Source organism: Ahaetulla prasina, chromosome 3, assembly GCF_028640845.1.
Source record: "Ahaetulla prasina isolate Xishuangbanna chromosome 3, ASM2864084v1, whole genome shotgun sequence".
Taxonomy (NCBI): domain Eukaryota; kingdom Metazoa; phylum Chordata; class Lepidosauria; order Squamata; family Colubridae; genus Ahaetulla; species Ahaetulla prasina.
This window is the reverse complement of record NC_080541.1, coordinates 159,921,684-159,947,893: the sequence shown is the minus strand read 5'-3', so window position 1 is coordinate 159,947,893 and position 26,210 is coordinate 159,921,684. Positions and strand designations below refer to the sequence as shown.

The 26,210-nt window shown below is 35.0% G+C and overlaps 1 protein-coding gene across 1 annotated transcript in view; it reads right to left on the bottom strand.

Annotated features, from left to right (window-relative positions):
* Positions 1 to 1,066: 1,066 nt before the first annotated feature.
* The window catches only part of NEGR1 (neuronal growth regulator 1), a 602,993-nt gene continuing 577,849 nt past the window's right edge, over positions 1,067 to 26,210 (bottom strand). Inside the window, exon 7 of the mRNA XM_058177707.1 lies at positions 1,067 to 1,191. Within this exon, the coding sequence (XP_058033690.1) occupies positions 1,067 to 1,191 (125 nt within the window). The remainder of the gene's footprint in view (positions 1,192 to 26,210) is intronic.

The window sequence follows — 26,210 nt, the reverse complement described above, 5'->3', positions numbered from 1 at the left end:
TAAACAGGAAGAACAATTCTGAAATGCCAATGTTGACGTTGAACACTGAGTAAAATAGAATAATGCTCACTTTCTCTTCAGTCTTTTAAAGATCATGCCACAGTATGAACAAATAAAGGGGGCTATATTCATTAAGAAGCCTCTGAGATATGTGCTGTTTTTAATAGATTTTTTGGGGGGAGAACCCCACTTCCAGTACCATCTATTTACTCTGTCTGCTTCTGTGCTCAGTGTTTGAATAGTTCCTTTCCCCACTGGTACAGCCAATAGCACCTTTGTTCTTAATAAGAGATTCAGTACCCTTGAACTTAGCATCTACCAAAATATATATATGTATATATATATATATTTATATAATCTTCCACCCGAGAGGAAGAAAAAAGCAGTATCTTATGAAGGCACACCCATGCTGAACAGACAAGAAAATCAAAATCAAAGCATAACTGCACAGGGCAGTCATATTACAAAGCTCATTCTTGAAATCTGAGTGTCATGCTAGAAGAAAATCTAGATATGTATTCTAGTTTGAAGAGATGAATCAAAGCCAATGTTATTTTAGCTTTTTTTTCCTGTTAAAAAAAAGATTCTGTGTCAATATAGATAGAATCTTATTTAAAGAGGGAAATGAATGCTTGTATTGCAGCCTTAAAGATCACATTTTTTTTTAAACTGCAATTATTTGGGTTCTTTTTTTTTTTTAATGTAAACTATTGTCCGCAACTCGGCAGACCATGACTGAATGCTTTTGAAACGTTGTAGATTACAAACATGAACTCACAATTAATATCCTCTAAAAATAATTTCACATCTTTCAGAAAGAAAAAGAGAGAGAAAGGTAAAGAAAAAGGACAATGTGTACTTCTTCACAAGGTAATGCAGCTAATAAAAAAGAGAGTAGAATCAAAGTATTTACATAATGAGCAATTCTACAGAAGGCGATCATTCCCAAATAAGCACTGCTGATTATATCCCACGACGTGTTTTTTTTTAAACCAACTCTACCAGATTGGATCCAGTCATCAGCACTTTCAAATAATCCTTAAAAGCTTTTCATGGTTCTTTACATTTATTGTAGAACGATGTTCTTCAGGTACATTATGCTGGTGTAAGAGGACAGTGTCAAGACAAGGTACCAGCAGGACAAGAGAACTTCTGTGCCCCCAGTGATCCCAAGCTGCGTTGTACTTGGAGCTGGAAAGAGAAGAATACAGAGTAGTTACATATTGATGTTCTTTTGCTACCCCTTATTCATTATTTTATTTACTATAGGTTTTTTTTTTAAAAAATCTGCAAGTTAGGAGGAGTTCATAAACAGGTTTAACAAAAGGGTAACCACGTGCTACACAAGCTAAAGAGAGAGATATGAATGGGAAAAATGTACACTTCTGGAAAGCTAAAGTTATCCATGGAAGAGCTATTCTTAGCAAGGTTTATTATAACTCTATGTGCATTTAATTATGCCCCCTCCGTTTTTTTTTTTGGGCCTGGAATTCTTGAAAGGAAATATAAATATGCCTGATAATAATTACTGAAACAAGTCTGGATCATCTTTTGTGGATAAAACATATTACCGCGCTAATGAAGGAAATCTGGAACCCGTATTCTTTATTAGAATAAAAATGTCTCCATGTAAAAAACTCATTCACTGCATCACTTTTCCTACAACCGGATACCATTGTTTATTTTCTAGTTATGAATTAATTCAGCACAAGTAAATAATTAAACATGGTTAAAGCAAAAGACTGAGATGTTAGGTTTCTCAGTTCAACAAGGAGCACCTCCTCCCAACTGGGATGGCTTTGGAAAAAGCTTGGCTCCAAATTAATGGAGATTGATTATTTTGGCTTTCAGTAACTTTGAATGAACCTCCTCTGATAATCTCAATATAGGAGGGATATTCTTTCAACTAGTCTGAACTTAGACCATGAAGGTCTTTAAAGCTCAAACCAGCACTGTGTATTTCTGTACCTGTACCTACTGTAATGCTCTTAACACAAAGGAAGGAGAAGCTGTTCTCAGCATTTTGACTACTAGGAAATATTCAGACATGTACACCAGTTCCCCCCCCCACCCCCCGTGGTATGTTCTAGCAGAATGAAGTTGACAAAGATTTCTGAATCATCTTATTTATAGAACTTTGACTTCTCCATCTGAATTATAACCAACTGACTTGTGAAATGAAAGAACAAACTTTATTCCTTATTACAATGCAATATTAAGTTTTCCGCTTGTATTGGAGGTATGTAGTTTTCTTTATTGTAGTATATAGATGGCACAAATACAATTTTTAACATAGTAGTGCCATAGCATTCCAATTTATTTGGGAAAAGTCAGAATTCAAGGTACCTGAAAAAAATAATCTGTCAAATATTTATATAAATAAGAATGTCATCCCAGATGAAAAGTATTTGAAACTTCTTTGGTAGCAATCTGGAATTGCTTTGTTTCCTTTGCTTAGTCACTCTTCTCCATTAGAGTTAAACTCAGATTTCAAGAGTTATTTAGTAAACCCTTTCCAGGATATGTATAAAATAGAGCTTTGATTGCACAGATAATCTGTCCTCCAGGAATAAGATTCCTATCTTTTTGCAAGGATTGCCACTTGAGTTCCTGGTAATAATTTGCCATGAGCATTTCTTTGCCAGAATTTCTATAAGCTTGGCCTTGTGACATGTTGCTATTAGGAAAAAGGAGAACAGTTTTTCAGACTTAAGATGGTACTAAGTCTGTAGCTGATCAGAATAACAGGGAGATCTGTTACTGAAAACTGTTGCTCATTAAAAAAGTTAAACTCAAACTGCCCAAGGAGCTGCTGATACAGTTCTAAGAGGAATTATTGAGTCTGTCATCTGCACCTCTATAACTGTCTGGTTTGGTTCTGCAACCCATCAAGACAGACACAGATTTCAGAGGATAATTAGAACTGCAGAAAAAACAATTGCTACCAATCTGCCTTCCATTGAGGACCTGTATACTGCATGAGTCAAAAAGAGGGCTGTGAAAATATTTACAGACCTCTTGCATCCTGGACATAAATTGTTTCAACTCGTACCCTCAAAATGATGCTATAGAGCACTGCATACCAGAACAACTAGACACAAGAACAGTTTTTTCCTGAATGCCATCACTCTGCTAAACAAATAATTCCCTCAAACTGTCAGACTATTTACTGAATCTGCACTACTATTAATCGTTTCATAGTTCCCATCGCCAATCTCTTTCCACTTATGACTGTATGACTATAACTTGTTGCTGGCAATCCTTATGATTTATATTGATATATTGATCATCAATTGTGTTGTAAATGTTGTACCTTGATGAACGTATCTTTTCTTTTATGTACACTGAGAGCATATGCACCAAGACAAATTCCTTGTGTGTCCAATCACACTTGGCCAATAAAAATTCTATTCTATTCTATTCTACCAAACATATAATTCCCTCAACACTGTCAAACTAGTTACTAAGTCTGCATTACTATTAATCTTCTCATTGTTTTTTTTTTGCTTCCTACAATTCTTTTATTTTTTATTTATTTATTGTCACAACAATATATATAAGCATCACACAAAAAGATTATATAGTATATAAACATATATATGAGGGAATATTAGAAGGTATAAGCATATATATATATATATATATATATATATATATATATATATATATATATATATATATATATATATATATATATATATATATATATATGAAGATAAAAAAGAAAAACAATAGGGCAGGAATGGTAGGCACGTTTGTGCTCCCATCAACCATCTCCTTCCACTTATGACTATATGACTGTAACTTTGTTGCTTGTATCCTTACAATTTATATTGATATTGATTGTTTCCTGATTGGTTATTTGTACTCTATGACTGTCAATAAGTGTTGTACCTTATGATTCTTGATGAATGTATCTTTTCTTTTATATACATTGAGAACATATGCACCAAGACAAATTCCTTGTGTGTCCAATCACACTTGGCCAATAAAAAAATCTCTTCTCTTCTCTTCTATTCTATTATGAAAAATGAACCCTTATTCAACTCTCTGAAAGTAATCTGAAAAAGGAACAAAACATTCTGAGAACACGATTCTTCATTAGGCTCAAAGTAACTTGTATTAAAATGGGTTTATTGTTAAAAGATGTGAACAGTGGTTCATAACGGTGTTGGGGGACAGGTTCTTAATGAATGTAAGGTATAATCCCTATTCAATTTTCTGTGACAGGTTATAATAGGACACAATAAAGAAATATATTTATTTGAATATGCCCTGTACCATGATTTCTTGTAACATTATATTTGAGAAATAGTGTGTCTTTGTGTGTGAGACAGAACTACCTCAATTTTGTAATCTGCCTGTCAGTCCTCTTGTGTAGAGAATAAGATATGGGGATTTTATTCTTGGACAATAGCAATAGCACTTAGACTTATATACCGCTTCACAGTGCTTTTACAGCCCTCTCTAAGCGGTTTACAGAAGTCAACATATTGCCCCCAACAATGTGGGTCCTCATTTTACCCATTTTGGAAGGATGGAAGGCTGAGTCAACCTTGATAATAACATACTGAACCAATGACTGAACCTTTGCCACATTTCTCAGAATTAGATCATGGCCTGCAAGAAACGATGAAGCGTGAAAGCCAGCTGGGTAACTTTGGGTCAGTCATTCCCTTACCCGGTTGTGGGAAAATAAGAGATGGGACTATTACATATACTGCACTGAGTTGTAAAAAATAAAGACAGGACAAAAATTTGATCCCTGTGGTATGTTAGAAAATAAAGGTCATGGGCTTCCCCATCTAGTTCGGTTGGCCAAATTGATCTTTTGCATGTGGAATAAAAAAAAAAAAATTTCTAGCCAACAGCACTGAACAATCACTGACACCTGAATAAAACATGTTATTGAAATATATCTTTGTTAAGCAATCTGGGATCCAAGCAAATTGGCAGCTTGTGTCTTTTCTCCCTCAGTTAATTAAATATATTAGCCTATCACATTGACACATGCAATTTAGCCAGACTCCTACTTCCTCTGAAGTTTGAATGAATTTTATATCTTTCCCCCCATGCAGGTGATACGTTTTGGATTTATCTGTAAGAAATGTAACTGCTGGTACATAAAATTATCTGCTACAATGTCCTACTTGTCAATGACTACTTCAGCTTCAACAACAACAATACACGAGCAAACAATAGATACAAACTTAAGGTAAGCCGCTCCAAACTCGATTGCAGAAAATATGACTTCAGCAACAGAATGGTCAATGCCTGGAATGCATTACCTGACTCTGTGGTTTCATCCCCAAACCCCCAAAACTTTAATCTTAAACTGTCTATTGTCGACCTCATCCCATTCCTAAGAGGTCTTTAAGGGGCGTGCATAAGCGCACCAACATGCCTACCGTCCCTATCCTACTGTTTCCATTTATTCGTATCCTTGCATGTGTTCATAATTATGTTTCTAATTATCTGTTACCTAATACATTCTTGACTAAATAAATAAATAAATATCTATAAGTATCACCTACATTTCTTCAAATTTACTGAAAACCCCATGATTTAGGGTTAGTGCACTGAGCTGTTAGGAACCGTAGAATATGGCAGGTTCCCTGTTCCAACAGAGATTGTGTTTCAGCAATATTGTTTTCTTGTACTCAAGTTGTTCTTGCATCTCAGTTTATTCTCTGGTCCCAATTTTTTTGTCACTTCTTTGTCTTCTGAACCAGGGGTCTCCAACCTTGGTCCCTTTAAGACTTGTAGACTTCAACTTCCAGAGTCCCTCAGCCAGCAAAGCTGGCTGAGGAACTCTGGGAGTTGAAGTCCACAAGTCTTAAAGGAACCAAGGTTGGAGACCCCTGTTCTGAACTGTTATTTGATCTTGGCTATTGCTTTTCTCATAACTCAACCTTCCCTGGTTTGTTTTTGATCTATAATTGTTAAAGTTTAATACATCAGGATGGGAGAGACTGTCATGATTTATGATTCCCCGCTTAGATGTAAAGCTGACAGTAAAGCATATTCAAGAGATTTCTATGTTCACTACAGCAATCCGGCTGGTGATGAGGCAAGGGGGGGTTTCAAACTAAGGACTTGTCTAAAATACATAAACCAAAATAACCAGAATCACATTGAGAATCCTGTAATTTAAGATCTAACATATGGAGAAATAGTAACAGCTTAAAATATACTACTTTGGTGGGGATGAAGATGAGCTTGTAAAATATATTTCTTTGCTTACTAGTTTTGTCTTTGCAATAGTATGACATCAGGAAATTTCTTTTTAAAAAAAAGTATTATACATTTAATTTTTGTGTGTATGTTAAATGCAGAAGTATAAAGATGACGCAGGATGGAGGAAGAAACAAGCACAATATTGGCATTATTCCATAGGGATTCTTTAAAACTTACAATCTGGGCCCAAAATTAGTTGTGGAAGTTATTCCACTGAAATAAGAACAAAGGCAACAGATACTTAGGTTTCCTGAGAGAAAGTGAAGTATGCAGGAACCTTTAAATGGCAATTTTTCCATTCACATGGAGGCAAGCAAACAAACTATAGATAATTAGGGGAGATATACCAGCAGGAACACCTCATAAGGAACTCATAAAGAACAATACTTTAAACATTGATCCTCTTCTTGTATGGGATCAATAACGGGGCAGGAAACTGTCCACTATGAGCATAGACAGAGCTGCAAAATGTCTGTGTGTATGTCTTGTTTCATAAAAAGCAGCTGGTTACTTTAAAGCTTGAGATGTATACATTTCTGTGCATTTTCTTTTATGCTTCAAAGTCAAAGACATTAATTAATTCCAGTAAACTTTAAAAGCAAAATGCAGGAACGAAATGTTGTTTTTATCCACATTTTGTAAGGATGAGCTTGGTGGGTTATTGTAAGTGCTACGGGTTTATAAAATAAGGCTACAATTAAAGTGATTGAGCCTCCTGTTATATATTACTACTACTACTACTACTACTACTACTACTACTACTACTACTACTACTACCATTAATAGTAACCTGGCCAATAAAGAATTCTATTCTATTTCATACAGTTGTTGGTAATCAACTTCCAGAATGAATAACAAATGTTTGATTCCAAATATCCACAATACCCTTCAAGAGTAAAATAAAGATGCAAATCAAAGTCTGACCTCAATTTTGCAAGAAGCCCCAGATATAAAATACTGGCAAAGAAGGTGAATTAAGCAAGGTTGAAGTTGTTGAAGCAAATTAAATAAAATCAAAGTTGTCAAAATAAATTAAGCAACGTGAATTCAATGAAGCAAATTATTAAAAGAGAAAATTTTTAAATGGCCGAAGTCAATTTCATCTCAGTCTCTGCCAATGATTACAACCTTTAGATTTTTATCCATAGATCTGAATAGCTTTCCACATTTCAGCTAAAATCTGTGACCTTCCCATAAAGAGGACAATCTATATTTCAAATGTGTACATGAGAAATTTATTCACTAGGACAAATATTTCTGAAACTTCACCGATTATTAAAAGACACCTACATGAGTATATCCAGATAAATATTCTCTAGGGAAACTCTAAAAATTATATGAATACAGTAGTTAGTTAGTGGTTAGCAGTTAGTTAGTAATAGTATTTATATACCGCTTTACAGTGCTTTACAGCCCTCTCTAAGCGGTTTTCAGAGTCAGCATATTGCCCCCCAACGATCTGGGTCCTCATTTTACCCACCTCGTAAGGATGGAAGGCTGAGTCAGCCTTGAGCCTTGTGAGATTTCAACTGCCAAATTGCAGTCAGCCAACAATAAGCATTAGTAGCCAGCAGTACTGCACTCTAACCATCACACCACTACGGCTAGTTAGAGCATCCCTTTGAAGCTGCTTCACAAACTAATGCACTCTCCTCATTTGAAGAGTGAGGTGTGGCATCTGCATTGCTTTGACTATTTGGTTTGATTGGACAAGGGACTAGAAAAAGCAGCTAAGAGAGAACGTGCTGATGTTTATAGAAAACTATGTTTGCCAAGTTCTAATTCTTCTGGAAGACCAAATTGATTTTCATTAGTACATAAGCACTAGCTTGTTGGCATTGCGTATGGCTAACAAGCAAGCAAAAAGTGGCTTAGGAGAGCAGGAACAGAGGTGCAGTTCCTGACTTGGATCTTGGACTGTGGATGCATATGGAATTTTAAAAATGTAAGAAAGCACTGATGGAATACACTGCTAACAATAACAATAGCACTTAGACTTATATACCACTTCCTAGTGCTTTATATCACTCTCTGAGCAGTGTACAATGTCAGAATATTGCCTCCAACAATCCGAGTCCTCATTTTACTGACCTCAGGCTGAGTCAACTTTGAGCTCCATCAGAATCAAACTCCTGGCGGCAATACTGAATTCTAAACATTGTGCTCCACCTCTATCTACAGTTCCATTAATTCTAAAATTCTTCCTACTTCTACTGTTTGCTTTTGTTCTTTTTCTGGCTTTCAGAAACTTCCAAATAAATGGTGTTTTTTTTAAAAAAAAATTGTTTAGAAAACTTATAGGGAAGCATACGTTTTCAACATATTACATTCCATTTTTTCAAAATTTGTATCTTTTTTTGGAGGGATAGAAACAGATATTTGTGGATGCAGTCAAAGCCTCAGGACTCCAACCCTATTTGTTGGGCATTTGGCTATTGTGTGTTATCATTTGTAACGTAGTAGGTGGGATGCTATGAAACGTTGGCTTCCTGAACAAGCATGATCAAGCCAAATGTGGTTTTAATGATGCCAGAATGTTGTTATTAAGCCTGTCTGTATTTATAACATCTGAGCATTTTAAATAAAATGCCATTATCAACAGTAGTTAGGGAGCCAATTACTGTACTTATTCATTCATTGATATTTATTTATCAAATTTATATGCCGGTCATCTTGCACTGTAAGGTGACAGGAAGTGGCTTTGCAAACTTGATAATCCATTCCAAAGCCCAACAATTCATCGATATACAATGTACTGATTATTGTGGACTGTTTAGAACTGTAATGTTGTAGTCCATTAATTGACTGAGTGATTGTTCGCTATCTGCTAGCAATAGTTGACTCCCTTATCTTCTTGACTGTGTGGAGAACCATTGGGGTTGACTACCCATTTCTGCTGGCCAACTTTCTTGTATAGATCTCCATATTTCTAATAATAACTTTGATTGGGGGAAAATCCTTTATTTCTGTAACACTTGTCATCATAGATTATATGAAGAGGAGAGTATTTTTGTTCCTGAGTGCTTCCAAAAAAGATTTCCCTTCCTATCATTCTTGCATATCAAAGGGGAACACAACCAGACAGTTCAAAATGACAATAGCCACTGATGCACACTTTGAGTAGGAAACAGTAATTGAATTTTTCATAGCTGAGGAGATTTCACCGGCTGACATTCACCTCTGCATGAGGAATGTATACAGACCCCTCCATGTAGTGAATGTTGGATGCATTCTTTGAACACTGAGTTTAAAGCTAGACCTTATGGCAGCCAGCAGGAATAACTATTAACAAAGAGAATGCACAGATCACAATTGAACTGGTTTGCAAAGGCTGATGACCCGCATGATACAATTTGAAAAGAAACCTCTATATTAGAAGTTTAGTGACTAACTAGCCACTAAAACCATATGGACAGAAAGCTGTGATGCTAACAAAGAAGCATTGCACTCTCTCAGATGATAAGAATAACGGCATCATTCTGGAAAGTCTCCATCCATAGTGAAGAAGACTTAAAAGGAAGCAACATATGTTTTTTTTTGTAAAAATAAAAGATTAAAAAGCAGCTGTCTTAGGTGTGACTTTATTATTGTGAAGTTTTGGGACACTCAGGAACTATCACTGAGGAATAAATCTCATCAAACTCTATGGGATTTTTTTTCTTATTAAGATTTGATGAAGCTTTCACATACTTTTATCTGGTAAGGAATTTAATTTACCTTTAATTTATTTACCTTTACCTCTTTAATTTACCAATTAATACTAAACTAAAGCAAAAAAGTAGCACAGTCAAACGATATAATAAAATCATTCAGAACTCCAATTCTCTCTCTCTCCCGTTTTCATTAAAATTAATAAATATTGAAGTTTCTCTCATCTATCTGTATATCTATCTATCTATCTATCTATCTATCTATCTATCTATCTATCTATCTATCTATCTATCAATCATCTTCTATCTATCTAATGTATTTTTCGGAGTATAAGACGCACTTTTTTCCCTCCTAAAAGGGAGGCTGAAAATTTAGGTACGTTTTATACGCTGAATGTAGCTTTTTCGTGGCTTTTTTTCAGCCCTATCGAGGCGCTAACGAGAGAAGCGACCTGTACTTTGTCTGTTCCTTCTGACTCTCACCTGTGAAGTTTTTTTTTCAGCCCTAACGGAGGCACTAGCAAATGAAGCAATCTCCATGGTTTGCCTGCTTTTCTTGTTGCTTCTCTCTCCAAAGATCAGTTGTGCTTTAGAAGCTGTGCTTGGGGATAAAAACCAGCAAACTAATATGCTGAAGCTGACCCGACTAAGGACGCTAGCCAGATGAATAACTAGTATGCAGATTCCCCCCCCCCCATTTTCCTCCCCCAAGACCAAGATGCCTCTTATACTCTGAAAAATACGCTATGTATGTATGTATGTATGTATGTATGTATGTATATATGTATGTATGTATTAATCTAATCTAATCTAATCTAATCTAATCTAATCTAATCTAATCTAATCTGTGCTGTGCTGTGCTGTGCTGTGCTGTGCTATGCTATGCTATGCTATCTAGCTCATCTATCTTTAGCCTATTTTTCATTAAAATTAATCATAATGTTGAACTTTAGCATAGGAAGTTCCTTTAGTCATGGTTCTCTTAAAGTTACTAGAGCGTAGAACTACATCCTAACATATCCTTTCCTTGGAACAATCCTGATAAAAATCAATAGAGCTTATATTGAGTTTATTACAAAGCGCAACTAGGCTCCATGTTTATTTTGTAATAGTGCATTAATCGCCATTACAAACAAAAATACTTTAATGTTTGCTAATTAAAGTCCTTTTTTAGGCTTAGCTGAGTACAAAACTCATGAGATATAGTAATATTAATAGGAGAAAAGCAGAAAGGTGCATCACATTCTGTTTTCTTTGTGGTTATACAGTCCCCTGAGTTGGCAATTTAATTGTGTTTTGAATAGCAGACTTAAATTCAATTCCTCATTCTCCCTGTAAAGGAAATCAGTGGCACAGCTGTCACCCACTTGACAGTACTTGCTTCCTATTATGCACAGAGTATGAGAGGAACAAAACATAATTTCTACTCCACATGGAGAAGTTTTACCAACTACCTTCCATTTCCAAAAACATAAAATTAGCCCCTAATTCAAAAACTTTTGTTTGTACAAGCAGTACTTTCAGTTATAAACCTCAGCAATCAAATGCATTCTTAAAGATGCGGAAGCAAGAGAGCAGTGGGGTAGTTTTAAATATTATTTCTGTTGATTACAAAGGAAAATTAAATTAGAAATTGGTATGACAAACCAACGTTTCATTTATATCAAAAATCAAGCCAAGAAGATCAAACACAATGAAAGGTGTTTTTTAAAAAAAATCATATTTAAACAGTTAATCTGTGTAGGAGGCAATTGAGATTGTTGTGACTTCTTCCACAAAGATTAAGAGAAAATTACACAAATCCACTTTTCTCTGTACGGTGGAAGTTTAAAATCACATCCAATTGTAAAAACACAAATGCACCAAATTCTACCATTTATCCTTTGTTTGTTTTTAAATTGTGCTATTTAGGAAGGGTAGTTTCAAGTAAGCAAATGAAATATTTAGATGCCTTCTATTGCTGGAACTCTAAAGTGCCAGGAAGGAAAATAAGCTGCAGTTGTTTGAAATGTACAACTTTTTGTTATGTTACCTGTTACACTAACAGCATTACTTTATCTTAGAATTTGTGATGGGCTGCAAGTTGAGTTTTGTTGTGATCCGTCAGCAGCCTACAGAGCTGGCAATGGAGTCAGACAGCAATGAGGCTGAGGTGAGGCCAGGGCCATCGGGAAGTGAGGTGCGGACCCCAGAGCCTCCAGAAACTGATAGTAGTGAGGCAGTGTGTGGCCTGCACTGGCTGCCGGTAGCCTTCCGGATGCAATTCAAGGTGTTAGTGACCACCTTCAAAGCGCTCCATGGCTTAGGACCGGGTTATCTACGAGACCGCCTTCTGCCACCGATAGCCTCCCAACGACCTGTGCGCTCCCACAGAGTGGGCCTGCTCAGGGTGCCGTCGACCAAACAATGTCGGTTGGCGGCCCCCAGAGGGAGAGCCTTCTCTGTGGCAGCACCGGCCCTTTGGAACGAGTTACCTCTGGGTTACGCCAACTCCCCGACCTCCGAACCTTCAAGCGGGAATTGAAAACTTTATTATTTAATTGTGCGGGACTAGCCTAAATGCATTTTAATTATAGTTTTTAAATTTTAAAGGGTTTTATGTCTGTCTTGACCGTTTTAGTAAATTGGCCAATTAAACATTTGTTTTAAATGTGTTTTAAATGTGTTATTTATATTATGTGTACTCTTGTGTTTTTAATACGGCTGTAAACCACCCTGAGTCCTTCGGGAGAAGGGCGGTATAGAAATTGGATTATAAATAAATAAATAAATAAATAAATAAATAAATAAATAAATAAATAAATAAATAAATAAATGGAACAGGAGGACCCTGTTTCTAATGCACGCATGAGAAGAGCTGCCAGAAGCCAAGAGCAGCTCAAGCAGAGAGGACAACTCAGGAGTAGGGCCAAGAGATTGCCCCTCCCATAAGGCTTAAAACAGACCAGCACTGATGTTTCAGCTTTGCTGGAAAACAATGTTCTAGTTGCGTCTTCTGCTCCATCTTCTGCTTCGTGTACGTCTTTGTTTTTGTGGCTTCTGGATGTTTGCCAGGAAGGGCCTTTGGCAGTTTGCCTAATTGGACTAAGGTTTGTTAGATAACTGAGGAATTTGTGTTGGGAGGCATTTGTTTTACTTTGAATTGAGCGACATAAAGTTTGTTTTTCCACAGACTGAGTTTATCTTCAAATGTACCAAAGTTCTCTGTGTATGCTAAGGTATGTTCAAGTCAAGAATATGATGCTATATTAGTAATAAAATATGCATGCATTATGTACTGTGATAGCAGATGGATATATGCTGTATTTCTATCCCTTTGTTAATAAAGTCTATCACAGCTGGATGGTGCAGTTGCACTGGCAGAAAATAAAAGCTTAAGAGGTTTCATTTTTGGGAATTCCATTATGAACTGACTTACTTTGTACAGTGACAGTTAATCTTGATATTAATTCTTTTCATACATGAACATACAGAAGTGATTTATATCTCCAAAGAAGTCCAATCAACATACATTTTAAAGTTATTTATTTATTTATTTATTTAATTTATTCAATTTCTATAGTGGCCCATCTCAGGCAAATGAGTCTAAACAATTATAAAACAATTAAAAAGAATTATAACATCACACAAATTAAATATATATGGCAGCTAAGAAAAAAAGTATCATCATAGATGTCAACCTAGCTAGGAAACAGGGTCCCCTCAGACCCTCCGGGCCTCAGGCCTGGGCACAAAGCCAGGTCTTCAAGAGAAAATGTTTTTTAGACTATTGTTGTGAATACTCAAAATAAAAATATGAATATAAAAAATTCAAAAATATGATAATTACCTGCCACTGAAAAGTTGAGCCTTATTGGTAAGACTGCTTGTATGAAACTGGGCCGACCAATGCTCTTAAACCTAAACATTTCCCACTAATTAAGTAGGGTCTATTTTCTTGGACTGGACTGTTTAATAACAACAACAACAACAACAACAACAACAACAACAACAGAGTTGGAAGGGACCTTGGAGGCCTTCTAGTCCAACCCCTGCCCAGACAGGAAACCCTACACCATTTCAGACAAATAGTTATCCAACATTTTCTTAAAAATTTCCAACTAATATAGAATGATGCTCACAGTTGTACTGTATGTAGATAAATTTTAATTTTTTTATCAGATTCTACAGACTTTATCATATTCTGCAGGAATAGTGTCTCATTTGTCTATTACAGATACCCATAGAGTTCCTCTTTTTCTAGGAATAAAAATAAGAGAAAAGTCCAGCAATGTATCTACTATTTGTGATTTGCAACTTTGTTTTAAATAGAAAAGCTCCACAAAAGAGTAATATTGTGGTTTGCCAGGATCAGAATACTAAATTTGCTTGCTCTTATTGGATTATTTCTACTAGATAATTGTTCTATCAGCTATTCATTCATTCGTTCATTGATTCATTGATTCATTTATCAACAAGAACAAGAATCAAGTAACAGTATAGACAGACATGGACACATAAAAAAATTTGCACACAAAAAAGATATAAATAGGCAAAACATAGCCATAAACACATAGAATGCTTACATATAATTGGGGACAGTAGGACAGGGACGGTAGGCACGCTGCTGCGCTTATGCACGCCCCCTTAGGGACTTCTTAAGAAACATGAAAGGTCCACTGTAGACAGTTTAAGGTAAAAGGTATGGGGATTAGAGGGACTAACAACAGGATCAGGTAGAGTGTTCCAGACATTTACTACTCTATTGCAGAAGTCATATTTCCTACAATTAAGATTAGAGCAAATTACATTGAGGTTAAATCTATTGATAGCCCTTGTGTTAGTATGGTTGAAATTAAAGTATTCATTTACAGGTAGAACGTTTTGGTAAATAATCTTATGAACAGGGCATAGGTCGGAACGTAGATGACGTAGTTCGAGGCTATCTAGACCTAAAATTTTAAGCCTTGTGGTATAGGGAATTTTATTTCGAGCAGAAGATTTAAGTACTCTTCTAGTAAAATATCTTTGCCATGCCATATCATTATTCCCAAAGATGGTCCAGTTCCCAGACAATTATTTCATTTATCAAACTAAATTTAGGATCAAAGTCAATGTATTTTTTGTAGTTCAGTTTTACAATATATGCAACTAGAAAAAAAAAACCATGGGATTTTATTAGTACGTCCTATGGACACCAGAAAAACAAACAGAAATAAACAATTGCTGTGAAGAGCAATATTTCATTTATGAAAGAATAACAATTTGAATGTGACTACAGGAACAATCCTTAAACAATACAATGCACCCTTTCTCTTTTCGGTCCAGCAGTGTTGGGGAAATCCTTATAATATACATGTAATAGCTTGCAGATTACTACATAGTTTGCAGATTACTACAGTAAACATGTAATAACTCTCAGATTACTACATTGCTACTGTATACATTAATAGCTTGCAGATTACTACATGGAAATCCTTACAGTATACATGCAATAGTTTACAGATTACTACATGGCAGTTTCAGTTATATAGGTAGTCGTCAGCATATGACCATTAGTTTAATGACCATTCAAAGTTATGACAGCGCTAAAAAAATGGATTTATACAGGTTTATACAGTTTTTATTCTTGCACTTATGACTCTCACAGTGTTCCCACAGTCTCATGATCAAAATTTGGGCCTTTGGCAATTGGTAGTTGCAATGTCCTGGGGTCACATGATCACCATTTATGACCTACCCAAGGACCTTCTGACAAGCAAAAAGCCAAAGGGAGAAGCTGGTTTCTCTTAACGACATGATTTGCTTAACATCCATGGTAAACAGGTCATAAAATCATGTGCAACTCACTTTCTGATCACATCATTTAGCAATGGAAGTTTTGGTCCCAAATATGGTAATAATTATATATTAAATATATATTATATATATATTTAATATTTAATATATAATATATAATATATAAATTAAATATGGTAATAATTATAATAATAATAATAATAATATAATAATAATAATTAGCCACCTAATGAGAAAGAAGGACTCACTGGAGAAGAGCCTAATGCTGGGAAAGATTGAGGGCAAAAGAAGAAGGGGATGACAGAGAACGAGGTGGCTGGATGGAGTCACTGAAGCAGTAGGCATGAGTTTAAATGGACTCCAGAGGATGGTTGAGGACAGGAAGGCCTGGAGGAATGTTGTCCATGGGGTCGCGATGGGTCAGACACGACTTCGCAACTAACAACAAAAATGGTAATAAATTGAGGAATACCTCTACCCTAAAAGAATCAGAATCAGGAGTCTTCAGATTTTACTTTTCAAGAAAGTGTAGAATGTTTGTAAGCCTTTCTGTTTAATAATATTCTGAAGGGCGGTTTGCATTTATAGACATCAAAAAAAAAAAAAAGGAAATTCTATTTGCAGTGGCACAGTGGTTAGAGTGCAGTACTGCAGGCTACTTCTGCTGACTCCTGGCAGCTTGCAATTTGGCAGTTCGAATCTCACCAGGCTCAAGGGTGACTCAGCCTTCCATTCTTCTGAGGTTGGTAAAATGAGGACCCAGACTGTTGGGGGAATATGCTGACTCTGTAAACCACTAAGAAAAGGCTGTAAAAGCACTGTGAAGTGGTATATAAATCTAAGTGCTATTGCTATATAGGATGTTGCCTTAAGCTTGATCTGTCCAGCTTAGTCTGATTATTCTGAAAGATACCAGCAGTCTAGGGGCTTAGAACCATTTCATTCTCTGTCTTTTATAACTGTGGATGGATTGTATGATCAAGTGACTCAAAAGTTGTTTATTACTAATTTTATGGATCACAGTAATCTCCTGTTTAGATACATTAACCAAATGTATCATTGCATGCAAAAGTTTAGGAATGCCGTATCAAATTGGATCTATCAACAAATCCTGGTAAAACATGAAATGTGTGCAAATTTGAACGTACACATATTATTTATCTGCAGTTGTTTACAGATGCAAAGTAACAAAACAATGAATACAGTCAGTGCACAAACCTACATATCTTTTTAGTTAGTATTTTGCAACCTTTTTTTAGTAGAAATAGCAGCTTCTAAATGTTTGTGGTTGTCAGTTAACAGTCTTTGTATTTTTGCTTTCAATGCTCTTTCCCTCCCATTCTTCCAACAGAAATATCCTTAGGTCTCCTTGCAGATCCTGAAATCTCTCCACAGTTTTTCAATATTTAAGTCTGAGAAAATCATCCCAAAACTATTACTGTCCGGAAGTCCGGAAGTCCGGATAGTTTTCTGCTTCAAATATGGGACATATTGAATTTGTGTCATATTCTGTTTCATTGAAATGTACAATCTGACAAGGATTGCCTAAACTTTTGTAGGCAACCATATACATTAATTGTATGATTACTGATACTGTTAAACAAGAATTGAATTATTTATTCTTCCAGATAGATATTAAAAAGGTATATTTATCAGTATTAAAAAAGTCCAGTTATGTAGTAGGTAGACTGATATTGGGTAGATTCAAGCCGGACTTGAACAGCAGTTTGCCTTGAATCCAGCTAGCATTTTTATAGCAGGATTAGAAAATGATCACAGGTGGGCAAAAAAGCAATGGGAGTGGGAGTAACTTTTGACTTCCTGCCAGTTTCACCATTGAGTTTCCTTATGAGAGGCTGGTAGGATCTTCCTTCCTTCCTTCCTTCCTTCCTTCCTTCCTTCCTTCCTTCCTTCCTTCCTTCCTTCCTTCCTTCCTTCCCTCCCTCCCTCCCTCCCTCCCTCCCTCCCTCCTTCCTTCCTTCCTCCCTCCCTCCCTCCCTCCCTCCCATCACCAGGAATTGTATTTAACTTAAAAATTACTCCCTTAGTATGTAAAAAAATGGTAACTTCTGGTGTATTGCTCTACAAGTTGTTTTATGATGTAATTTGTGTGTTGTCTTACAGTACTTATTTCACAATTGTAAAGAATGCTATTTTAAAAACATGCCACAGAAATCCAAAGATGGTACTGGGATAGGGTGAGTATGAACCACCTCAAAATCCAATTGTCAAGCCTGAAGCTGACCTGGCTGGGGCCATTTCCTATTCTTTGGGGAGGGTGGCTTTCCTATCAGGATTTCTTTCCACATGGCTTCAGGGCTTGGGACCGGAAGGGGGAAAGATAAATGTGGGTTGTAGTCAAAATAACATAGCCGTCTGATGAGTTAGGGATATTCCAAAAGCTGGCTGGCCAGAAGAGGAGGAGAGACCGTAACCAGGCAACTAGCTAGTATCTAGATTGGATACTATCCAATGTGATTTATTGTTTTGAAAAAACAGGAAACTTTTCTTTTAATGTGGTGGAAAGCATGGGAATATTTACAATTTGCTTTCCACCAGTAGTGCCAAGATGATGTCTCCTAATAAAGCTGTTTTTTTGAGGAATCAACTTGCCTTGGAGATCTGTCTACAATGCGGTTATTACTTGGACCGCTGACACCAATGCCATCTCTCATATTGCAGGCAGCAGAAAGTCAGTATTGGTGTAGGACCAAAATGAAATATATTGGCTGGTCTTAAATACATTGTCTAGGTTGCAACAACTCTACTGGCTGTAGAAGAATAAAACTACAGTACTCTTTGAGGATTTGGCTACAACTTGATGGAACATAATAACAAAGATGGAAGTATACAATTCAAGTGATTCCTGAAGAAAATGCTTTATTTATGAGCTCCACATTCAATCCCTTTAAAGCTTTGGAGAGTCTCTTCAAAGTGCCTCAAGACAAATCAGATATCAGTTCATTCTTTCCCAAGTTAATCCTCTCCAGATCCAATAGGGTTAATCCAAGAATTTCCAGTAAGCATGCCCAATAGCCATTCTGCTGGAGCACTCTTATATTGTATCTGGCTAGACTGAGGAAGGACAAATAACATTCTAGCTGTACGCTTCTTCGTTAATGCACCAATATGAATAAAAGTTGCCTAGATAAGTGGATTATTCTTATAATCCAGAACGAATAAATCTGAAAACACTAAAAAGCGGAGCTCTTGGGGAGGGAACTTAGGATCCACTAAATATAACGATTACAGGAACACTCAGTTGGCACTGTGTATACTGAATTTAGCAAAGTTACAAAATTGTTACATTAAGAATAAACACACAAAATTGTGACTAAGAACAGAATAGTGAAAATCTATTCGAAAACAGAAAAGTTCATACATGCCATTGAAGGAATCCTCATTGCCATCCACTGGATAAGGACACTAAGCTCAAATGGGTCCATTGCGCACTTCAGACTTATTGTATACCTTAAAATTTCATATTTTCTACATCCACCCCTCCAGACTAAATAAACAGGAAGATCAGCTCTTTTTGACTATTTTATTTTCTAAAGAGGTTTATGATATTGCATTAATATAGTATCAACTGTGTAAACACTAGGCACATAATATATATCTGAGTTATTTTCCTCAAGTTTTTATTACATTATAAAAATTATTTACAATTCCCATAACTTTCATATAGTCCTTTATAGGGGACACTACTTGTATCCATGTCATTGGCCCGTAATTGGCCCGTAATGGCAATTTATAAACTACTAGCTGGCTTAATTGGATTTTAAAAGGGAATTTTACCAATTTTAAATGGGGTTTTAATTGACGATGATTTTTAACATCAGGCTAATTTTGAATAAGTTTTTTAAGGGTATTTAAATTGTGTATATTTGTATTGTTGTTTTTATTTTATGTTATTTATTTAAAACATTTATATAGCTGCCCATCTTCCAACCAACTCTGGTAATTCAATTGGAAGTGATGAAATGCAGTAATTACGTGTTGTGCTCACAAATGCTACTTTACATTATTTATCAAATACATGTAAAGATAAGGAACATTCTGCCTGGATGGAGACTGTTAGTTTTCCTAACAATGTTCTGACATAAAAACAAAAAGAAAGTAAAAAATGTGGGTGTTCATATTGGTTAACAGAATACAGAGCAAGTCCTGAGTCTTGTAAATGTATAATTACTATGTTTTAAAATAAGGTAGTCTTTTAAGAGAGAGAACAAAAACTGAAAGGATTTGGTAACGTATTATTTTGTTACATTAAGAATAAACACACAAAATTGTGACTAAGAACAGAATAGTGAAAATCTATTCGAAAACAGAAAAGTTCATACATGCCATTGAAGGAATCCTCATTGCCATCCACTGGATAAGGACACTAAGCTCAAATGGGTCCATTGCGCACTTCAGACTTATTGTATACCTTAAAATTTCATATTTTCTACATCCACCCCTCCAGACTAAATAAACAGGAAGATCAGCTCTTTTTGACTATTTTATTTTCTAAAGAGGTTTATGATATTGCATTAATATAGTATCAACTGTGTAAACACTAGGCACATAATATATATCTGAGTTATTTTCCTCAAGTTTTTATTACATTATAAAAATGAAATACCATTGTTGCTTATGGCTTAACATACTTTGTATAGTTTTTAAACATTTATATGATACTCAAAAATGCATCCTGCTATTATGGACAGGTGATTTATGCATAGACTAGTCAGTCAGACATTCAATGCCTGGAATTTATTTTCCAGCTGGCCTATAACTGAACCAGAATCCTGTTTTATAGTAAGAAAGAAATAATTGGGTTGGCATTAAATAAAGCTATTATATTCTAATTCTTAACTGCTAAAGCGTGAGAGTGTAAACTGCACCAAGTGTCATGTGCAAACAATTGTTTAATGGAATATCTTTATCAAATGGGGCTTGCTATACAAATAATAAGCTTCAGCCAAGTGGGAGTTTGCTATAGCTGATACTTTCCAGAAATTAATGTAAGGACAAAATATCTAATAATGAGATATGTCTATTTTATTAACAAAAGCAGTATTCAATGATTGGTGAGGAAACCATGTGGCTTTTGAATCATAATTTTATTTTATGTTATTTATTTAAAACATTTATATGATACTCAAAAATGCATCCTGCTATTATGGACAGGTGATTTATGCATAGACTAGTCAGTCAGTCTAGTCAGTCAGACATTCAATGCCTGGAATTTATTTTCCAGCTGGCCTATAACTGAACCAGAATCCTGTTTTATAGTAAGAAAGAAATAATTGGGTTGGCATTAAATAAAGCTATTATATTCTAATTCTTAACTGCTAAAGCGTGAGAGTGTAAACTGCACCAAGTGTCATGTGCAAACAATTGTTTAATGGAATATCTTTATCAAATGGGGCTCGCTATACAAATAATAAGCTTCAGCCAAGTGGGAGTTTGCTATAGCTGATACTTTCCAGAAATTAATGTAAGGACAAAATATCTAATAATGAGATATGTCTATTTTATTAACAAAAGCAGTATTCAATGATTGGTGAGGAAACCATGTGGCTTTTGAATCATAATTTTATTTTATGTTATTTATTTAAAACATTTATATAGCTGCCCATCTTCCAACCAACTCTGGTAATTCAATTGGAAGTGATGAAATGCAGTAATTACGTGTTGTGCTCACAAATGCTACTTTACATTATTTATCAAATACATGTAAAGATAAGGAACATTCTGCCTGGATGGAGACTGTTAGTTTTCCTAACAATGTTCTGACATAAAAACAAAAAGAAAGTAAAAAATGTGGGTGTTCATATTGGTTAACAGAATACAGAGCAAGTCCTGAGTCTTGTAAATGTATAATTACTATGTTTTAAAATAAGGTAGTCTTTTAAGAGAGAGAACAAAAACTGAAAGGATTTGGTAACGTATTATTTTGTTACATTAAGAACGTAGAATTCTTTTATCCTCAATCATTGGAGCGTTCTATTAATAAAGGAAGATCCCATATAGGAAGGCATCTTTTATTCTTTAAAGGGCAATACTTATTATATTGGAAGTAGCAACAATATTATTCTTCATGACTTCTTGGCCAGTAGGTTATCACAGTATATAATTTAATTTTTTAAGCATGGTTCTGTCCATCTATTATGGATGCATTGCCTTCCATATCTTTTTAGAAGAACATCTATTTATTTGTTTTTAGCACAATGACATATCTTTTACATTTTATAGGATGGATGAAAATAGATAAAAATATATTTCCTCTTAAACTAAATCTATACATAAAGATGTCTGAGGGCATTAAGCATACCTTTCTTTTAAAAATCAGCACATGCTTAATGGAATAGCATTCCAGATGTGATGGGACTTCACTCTGTAAATAAGGGAACCAAACATGGAGCACACCAACTTGGAAAAGACTTGTTATAATGACTGCTTTTTAGAATGCCAGATCCTGAAGATGAAATTGAAATACTTTGGCCACCTAATGAGAAGGAAGGACTCACTGGAGAAGAGCCTAATGCTGGGAAAGATTGAGGGCAAAAGAAGAAGGGGATGACAGAGAATGAGGTGGCTGGATGGAGTCACTGAAGCAGTAGGCATGAGTTTAAATGGACTCCAGAGGATGGTAGAGGACAGGAAGGCCTGGAGGAACGTTGTCCTTGGGGTCGCGATGGGTCGGACACGACTTCGCAACTAACAAAAAAAAAAAACATTAAAAGAAGTACTTTCACTTTACCCCTGCTGCTATTGGAAGGAATTACTTTAGGAAAGCAGGTGAGCTTAGGGAGAACCAGTGAAGTACAATTTAAGAGACCTAGAACTACTTTGGATGTAAGAAAAATACATCTACCTCTCTTTAGAGTAATTTTACTGCTATTTTTAAACACTTTCTATTAGAAATTAGACATGAACTACTAAGGTAATGTTTTTTTTTCCCTTTGGCAGACATTGAAAATAAACAGATGCAAAATTGTGCAAAGCATCTGTCAGAAATATTGATAATATTGTTGACTGAGTTTTAAGATGCTATCTATATCCACAAAATTAAAATTAAACTGTGAACTTGCTTTCGTGGCACTGAATTTTGGCAGGTTAATATCCTGAGATGCAAAAATATGTGCACTGCTGCAGACTTTTTCCATTAGGGTTAATGCATTGCCAAATTGTGCTCAGGTTGGTTTTGAAGAACTTGCAGGCCATGGTTCATAATACAAAATTCACGTGAATTAACTCATAACCAAAAAGGAATGTATTTGTCCTTTGTTACATGTATACATCATGGATAGACTGAAGTGAATCCAATTAACTATTGCTTTGGCTCCTTGCTGACTTGAAGCTGGATTTGTGTGCTTGCTTCTTGCTAGGCTCAGTGTGATCAATGTGGCTATAATTCACTTCTTTCATTTCCTAGGGGGATGTAAAAATGTTTTCCTTTTTTAATTAGCAGGCAATGTTTCAGAAGGTTGGTAGGCAGACATGGCCTTATTTTTTTTAATTCCTATTTGGTGGCCATGGAATAAAAAGAGGCAGGAAGTAACACCTTATCCTTATAAGTCCTCACAGAAAAACTTATGCTTGTCCCTATGGTGGCACATGGAACATAAGGGTTCTCTGCATTGTGTCCTTCAGAATAAACAGAATATTTGAGATCATTCTCTAAAATTGTGTTAATCTGAACTGAGTGTGAAATAAAAGTGAACTGAGTGTGAAATACCCATTTTGTACCCAACCTTGTTATGTTTGTTTCATTCTTCTCTTACAGTTGTCACTAAAATAAATTTAAAATGTACTGCATAAGTCACTTAAAATGACATAAATGGTATATAAATTTGATAGACAGACAGACAAAGTGCGTAGTAGATGAAAATGTCCGTACTATCTGTTTTTGGGGAGTGATGTTTTTGACTCAGTATTGATTACTGGTCATTGCCTGGGTAAGTTCCTACATTTTTCTTGGTAAATTTTTTTCAGAAGTGGTTTGCCATTGCCTGATTTCCTAGCATTGAGAGGAAGTGGTCACTCAATAGACTTTGTGCCTAAGGCAGAATTAGAACGTGCCTTAACCATTACACCATCTTACAACTATTTGATAATATCTGTTCTTGATAGTGAAAAATAAGGAACGGTTCTAAAACATTAAAGGAATTGTATAACATTACCACTGTATTGCAGTTTTGTATATATTGAATTTGAAGTAAATATTACTGAGTTCACAGAAGTAAATTGTCCTTTTGACAAACCCACATTATACAACCTGAAGTTATAATGTAATTTACAAAGTTCACAAGAAAGAGGGCCCTTAAATATGTCTAAATATACATGGATAATTTAGTACATGGATAATTCAATAAAGTAACCATATTAAAGGCACTATACCATTCTCATTGAATGGATGGTAATAATTTATTAAGTGATGATTTGGTAATAAATGTAAGTAATAAATTGGAAGTAAAACAAGCTAGGAGGTCTATTTTGAAATAATTGAAGACCAGAACCTTTTTTATAAGGTATATAAGGTTTATAAGGTTTTGTCAAAATTGTATCTTAAGAATAAAGATGAAATGATAGTACACTTGTGAAGCCCCAACTGAGTCCTACAGATAAAATCACTAAATATTGTGGTTCAGGATTTATGACTTTAGAGAAATTGGACAACAAGCTGTATAAACATACTGAATTAGAAAGCACTGACTTGAGATAGAAGACCTAATCTAATCAGAATGTGTCACAACAAAATTATTAGTGTTTTTGATGGGATGAAAGTTTGTCAAAAAAGAAAGGTATAATTTATAGCTTGAGGATCAAACTATGATAATTGAAACAATGACCTTGGGTGAAGAACACAAGAATAAATGCACAAAGGATCTGATTTGGGAAAACTTAAAACTGCTATTCTCTGTTACTTTCTTTCTCCATTCATTTCTCAAGAGTTACAATTACTGTAAACAAAAGAATAATCAAATATTGCTGAACTTTTTTTTTTAATCTTGAAAGAATGGTTTGAAATTTTCCACATAAACTATGGCATCATTAATAATTTTTATTACTGTATTATAAAAATATAGATAACTGTAGCAATTCAACTTAAAAACCAATGAAAATATATTAAGTTAAATCCAAGTCTCTTCTATTAGATGGTGGTTTATGGTGGTAAGAGCTCTGTACTAAGCAGCTATGGAACAGATATAACATCACAAAAGTTGTCTGCATTAGAAAAATCATAAAGTCATTTGCCCAGATTCCTAGGAATCTAGAAAAACAAAACATATTGACTCAACTTCAAAACTCTATCTGGCAACCAAAATGGTTTTTTGACTTACAATAATCACAGTCTTACTATTAATTATTTAAGTTTTACCATTAATCTTGATTGGCTTAAAAATAAAACATGAACCTACTCTAAATTGGGTTATGCAAGTTGCTGAAGAATTCTGGGAGCTGAAGTATCTTCATGCTGCCAAGGTGGAGAAACCCTGTTCTAGATCCAAACTAAATATGTGTCATGTGATTATAAAATAGTAAGATTTAAAAAGCAAAGGAAATATGCCATGAAGAGTGTTTTTCTATAATATGACAGTTAAAAACAAAATATGTTCCAGATAATATTTAGATGCTAAGCATATCAGTAGTTGATAATACTATTTTTTGTGAATGTGATAAAAGATAATTTTTTCAAACAAGATAAAGTTTGAGATTTTTATTGTTTCAAAGATAACTTATTGTATGAGATAGGAACTGGTTTATTTTATCCATTAAATATTTACATGTTTATTGACACATCTCGTACTGACATTCTGATAGATAGAGAGCAAGAGGTGAAGCTTACTGGTTCATAAGTAGGCTATGAACCAAACAATGTAAAATAGCCACACAGTGCAGAATTTATATAATATATGCAACATTTTGACCCTACTAAGCATAGTTCCTTGAAATGCTCTGAAAATGGAGTTTGCGTTTTTAATCCAACACTATTTTGAAAATGCATGTGATGTCTGAATCTTAAATTGCAATCCTAAATATCATTAAGTAGGATTCTGAAACAATAGAGGAGCAGATGTCTGCTTCGATTGCTTCAGTTAGGAAAGAAAATAAAATAAAATAAAGCAATAACCTATTCTTATAAATAGAATAATTAACTCAGCTTGTTGAATTATTCTGGGACAAAAAATACAATATGGAACTGTTATGCTAACTTGTCTGTTGGGAAAAGAGGCTGAAGCAAGAGCAGGTGGTGTTACTTCTTTGAAAAATAAATTGTTAAAAATGTACACATGTCAAGTATTGTCTGTTACAGCTAGACAGAAAGCTTGGTATATGTTTGGCTACTGACAAATTAAGAATCCTTAAACTATTAAATTGGGTTAGTGTGGCTTGGCAGAAGAAAACCTGCACCGCAAGCAATATCTTCGCTTGGGTATCTTCGAATCTTTAGATGCATATTTGTTAGAGAATTTGAAATCACCAGAAAAGTGCGGTTTTAATTTATCTTGATGTTTGAGTCATTCAAAGCTGTTCAGCTGATAATAATGA